This window comes from Dipodomys spectabilis, unplaced genomic scaffold (genome assembly GCF_019054845.1).
Source record: "Dipodomys spectabilis isolate Male_0828 unplaced genomic scaffold, ASM1905484v1 ptg000080l, whole genome shotgun sequence".
Taxonomy (NCBI): Eukaryota; Metazoa; Chordata; class Mammalia; order Rodentia; family Heteromyidae; genus Dipodomys; species Dipodomys spectabilis.
The window spans coordinates 3749191-3753411 of NW_024870757.1; the positions used below are offsets into that span (position 1 = coordinate 3749191).

General features: G+C 69.9%; 1 protein-coding gene across 1 annotated transcript; it reads left to right on the top strand.

Annotated features, from left to right (window-relative positions):
• Positions 1-277: 277 nt before the first annotated feature.
• Positions 278-3816, top strand: Znf579 (zinc finger protein 579). Its single transcript, XM_042683217.1, has 2 exons — positions 278-307; positions 1925-3816. Exon 2 carries the CDS (start codon positions 1927-1929, stop codon positions 3481-3483), a length of 1557 nt encoding a protein of 518 aa, XP_042539151.1. The 5' UTR covers positions 278-307; positions 1925-1926; the 3' UTR covers positions 3484-3816.
• The last annotated feature ends 405 nt before the right edge of the window (positions 3817-4221 follow it).

A 4221-nucleotide genomic window follows, 5' to 3' on the forward strand; every position in this document is an offset into this window, starting at 1 on the left:
GCCCCGGTCCGCGTCCCTCGGAGGAGAGGGGAGACATCCGTGTGTCCGGGAGGCCACCAGACCGGCCGCCCCCTCCCCCGCCCCCCCACCCCGGTCCCCCGCTTCCGGCTTCCCAGCCACTCTTTCCTCTTCCAGGCTCCGACCCACAGGCAGGGTTTCCGGGGGGACGGTTTAGGCGGTGACACCGCGCCAGCCGCCGCTGCCGCCGCCTCCTCCTCCTCCTCCACCTCCTCCTCCTCCCTCCCCTACCCCCCTCCCCCGCCGCCACCGTCCGCCGGGAAGGAAGAAAGGAGCGCAGGAGGCGGAGGTAAGACCGGGCGCGGCGGCCCCGGCGGGCGCGGGGCTCCGCCTGGCCCCGGCCTCCAGACCTCGCCCGCGGAAACCGGAGCGGGGCCCGGAACGCCTGCCCCCGCCGCCCCACCCACCCCGTCCCGCGGCCGCCCGGACCCCCTCCCGGGACAGCCCCGCCGGCCCCGGACGCTCCTCGGGCATAGGCGCCGACCCTCCACCGGCCCCTCCACCGGCCCCTCCTCCACCGGACCTGCAGGCCCCTAGGTCCCCATCCTGTCCGCCCTGGACCCGGGACCAGGCCCAGCCTCCTCCCTCAGACCCGAGGGTCCAGACCCCAGCCTCCTCCCTCAGACCCGAGGGTCCAGACCCCAGCCTCCTCCCTCAGACCCGGAGTCCAGACCCCAGCCTCCTCCCTCAGACCCGGAGTCCAGACCCTAGCCTCCTCCCTCAGACCCGGAGTCCAGACACTAGCCTCCTCCCTCAGACTCAAGGGTCCAGATCCTAGCCTCCTCCTTCAGACCCGAGGATCCAGACCCCAGCCCTCCTCCCTCAGACCCGAGGGTCCAGACCCCAACCTCCTCCTTCAGACCTGGAGTCCACATTCCAGCCTCCTTCAGACTCGAGGGTCCAGACCCCAGCCTCCTTCAGACCCAAGGGTCTAGACCCCCAGGCTCCTCCCTCAGACCTAGGGGTCCAGACCCCACAGCCTCCTCTCTCAGACCCAGGGGTCCAGGCCCAGCCTCCTCCTTCAGACCCAGGAGTCTGAGCACTCCTTGTCCAGAGGCTCCTAGCTTTCAGCCTCCACCTGGGCCCCTTCGGCTGGTTTCCAGCCTCTCCCAGAGCATTGAACCTGGGACCCCAGAGCAAAAGCATTGGCTGACTTGATCTTCCTGTCTCCTCTTCTGTGTGTCCTGTTCTCTCCCTGTGTCTCTGCTTCCCTGCCTCTCCTGCCCCTGCACACCTCCCCCCATGTCCATACCACACTGCCTCTGGCTCCTTCCATGCTGCCCCTCTCTCCCACACCCCCTCTCCTGGATTCTTCCTGGCTTCCTGTCTCTGCCTCTGTCCCCTGCTGTCTCCAATCTTGCTCCACCTCTGCTTCTGGGCTTCACATCCCCCTTTCCTTCTGGGCCTCTGGCCATGCCCCTCTCCCCGACACCCCTGACCCCCTGTACCTGTGACCCCACCCCACCTCTCCCCTCTCCCTGACCCCCCTCCACCTCTGTCCTCACCCCACCTCTCCCCTCCCCAACCCCCAACACCTCTGCCCCTATGCCACCTCTCTCCCACACCCCTGACTCCCTCCACCTCCACCCCACCCCACCTCTCCCTCCTCCTGACCCGTCCACCTCTGTCCCCACCCATCTCTTCCCAACACCCCCTGACCCCCCTCCCCTGCAACCCCACCCCAACTTTCCCCTCCCCCTGACCCCCCTCCACCTCTGACCCCCCACTTCACCTCTCCCCTCCCCCATCCCTCCACCTCTGTCCCCATCCATCTCTCCCTGACACCCCGACTCCCCTCCCCCTGCGACCCCACCTCACCTCTCCCCTTCCCCTGACCCCCCTCCACCTCTGCCCCCCATCCCACGTCTCCCCGACCCCCTGACCCCGCCCGCCCCGCCCCCTGCAGGCATGGATCCGCAGCCCCCTCCGCCGGCCCAGGGCAGCCCTCCTCACCGCGGCCGGGGCCGGGGCCGGGGCCGAGGCCGGGGTCGGGGCCGGGGCCGGGGCCGGGGGGGTGCCGGGGCGGCCCGGGCGCCCCTGCCCTGCCCGACCTGCGGCCGCCTCTTCCGTTTCCCCTACTACCTCTCCCGGCACCGGCTGAGCCACTCGGGGCTGAGGCCACACGCCTGCCCACTGTGTCCCAAGGCCTTCCGCCGGCCGGCGCACCTGTCCCGCCACCTGCGCGGCCACGGCCCGCAACCGCCGCTGCGCTGCGCCGCCTGCCCGCGCACCTTCCCCGAGCCCGCGCAGCTGCGGCGCCACCTGGCGCAGGAGCACGCGGGCGGCGAGGCGGAGCCGGCGGCCAAGGCCGAGGCGGAGCCAGGCCCGGGGCCTCAGGACGACGCGGGCCCGGTGGATCCCGCGGCGGTGGCCGCCGATCCGGGCGCGGCCCCCGCGGCGCCCGGGCCCGACGAGGCGGAGGCCGGCGCGGCGGAACTGCGCGCCGAGCTGGCGCGGGCGGCCGGGAGGCAGGAGGAGAAGCAGGTGCTGCTGCAGGCCGATTGGACGCTGCTGTGCCTGCGCTGCCGCGAGGCCTTCGCCACCAAGGGCGAGCTCAAGGCGCACCCGTGTCTGCGCCCCGAGGGCGACCCCGAGGCCGACGGGGGGCCCCCGCCGCGCCCCAAGCGCCACCAGTGCCCCGTCTGCCTCAAGGCCTTCGCCAGGCCCTGGTCCCTGTCGCGCCACCGCCTGGTCCACTCCACCGACCGCCCCTTCGTGTGTCCAGACTGCGGCCTGGCCTTCCGCCTGGCCTCCTACCTCCGCCAGCACCGCCGCGTGCACGGCCCGCTTAGCCTGCTGGCGCCGCCGCCCGGCCAGGCCGCAGGCTCGCGGAACTCGGGGAAGGGGCCCGAGGCCGGCGAGGGCGCAGCCGGTGGCGCCGAGGGCGGCCCGGGCGCGCAGCCCGCAGGGGAGGCTGGCCCGGCCCGCGCGCCCGCCGGCGAGCCCCGCTTCTGGTGCCCCGAGTGCGGCAAGGGCTTCCGGCGCCGTGCGCACCTGCGGCAGCACGGCGTGACCCACTCGGGCGCACGCCCCTTCCAGTGCGTGCGCTGCCAGCGCGAGTTCAAGCGCCTGGCAGACCTGGCCCGCCACGCGCAGGTGCACGCGGGCGGCCCGGCCCCGCACCCCTGCCCGCGCTGCCCGCGCCGCTTCTCCCGCGCCTACAGCCTCCTGCGCCACCAGCGCTGCCACCGCGCGGAGCTGGAGCGGGCCGAGCTGGAGAGGGCGGCCGCACTGCAGGCCCAGGCCGCGTCCTCGCCGCTGCCGAAGCAGGAGGCCGAGGGGCCTCCCCTGATCCCCGCACACATCAAGGAAGAGCCGCCCTCCCCCGGGACCCCGCCTCAGTCTCCGCCCGTGCCCCCCGTCTTCCTTAGCGCCTCCTGCTTCGACAGCCAAGACCACTCAGCCTTCGAGATGGAGGAGGAGGAGGCGGACAGCAAGGCCCACCTGTGCGGCCTGGCCTCCTGACCTCCTCCGCTGACCCCTCAAGCCCTGGACACCACAGCGGGGCCACCTGGGCCCGCACCCTCCCAATTTCCCACCCCACACACCCCTGATGTGCATTAGCAACGGCTCTCCCCGGAGCAAGTCGAAGGCAAGATGTCTCAGAAAAGGAGGGGACAGACACTCGACCAGCAAGGTGCAGACCAGGGGGTTGCCCCAGCCTGCCCGTCCCCCGTGACACACACTGGACACGATCACCTTTTCCGAACTGCCAGGCCCTGGGGGTTCCCAGTGAGCACGGCTCTGCCTCCCCCATTCCTGTCTGTCTGTGAATAAACATGAGTTTGTGAACATTGAGAGTAGGGCTGTGTGTGATGTGGGGGCCTGTCTGCAGTGGGGTTGGGTAACTCAGAGTGGGAAGCTACGAATGTGTGGACATGAGGTGGAAAAGAAGGGAGAAGATGAGAAGGCAGCTCACCATGATGGCCAGACCTGCGGCCTCTTGCACACATCTACTCTGCCAACTCCCTCTTCCTCTGGCAGGCACAAACTATGGAAACTGAGGAAGAAGCCCAACTTGTTCCTCCCTGCAGGAGCTAGAATTCTATCACTTCTTTGCCCAATGGGACCTTTTTATTTATGGTCATAGAATGCTCTTGGAGTTTTGGTGTCCAGTATGGCATGGACCAGCCATATGTAGAATAAGTCAATTTAAAAGAACTCAAATGGAATAAAATTTAAAAGCTCAGTTCCTTATACTAC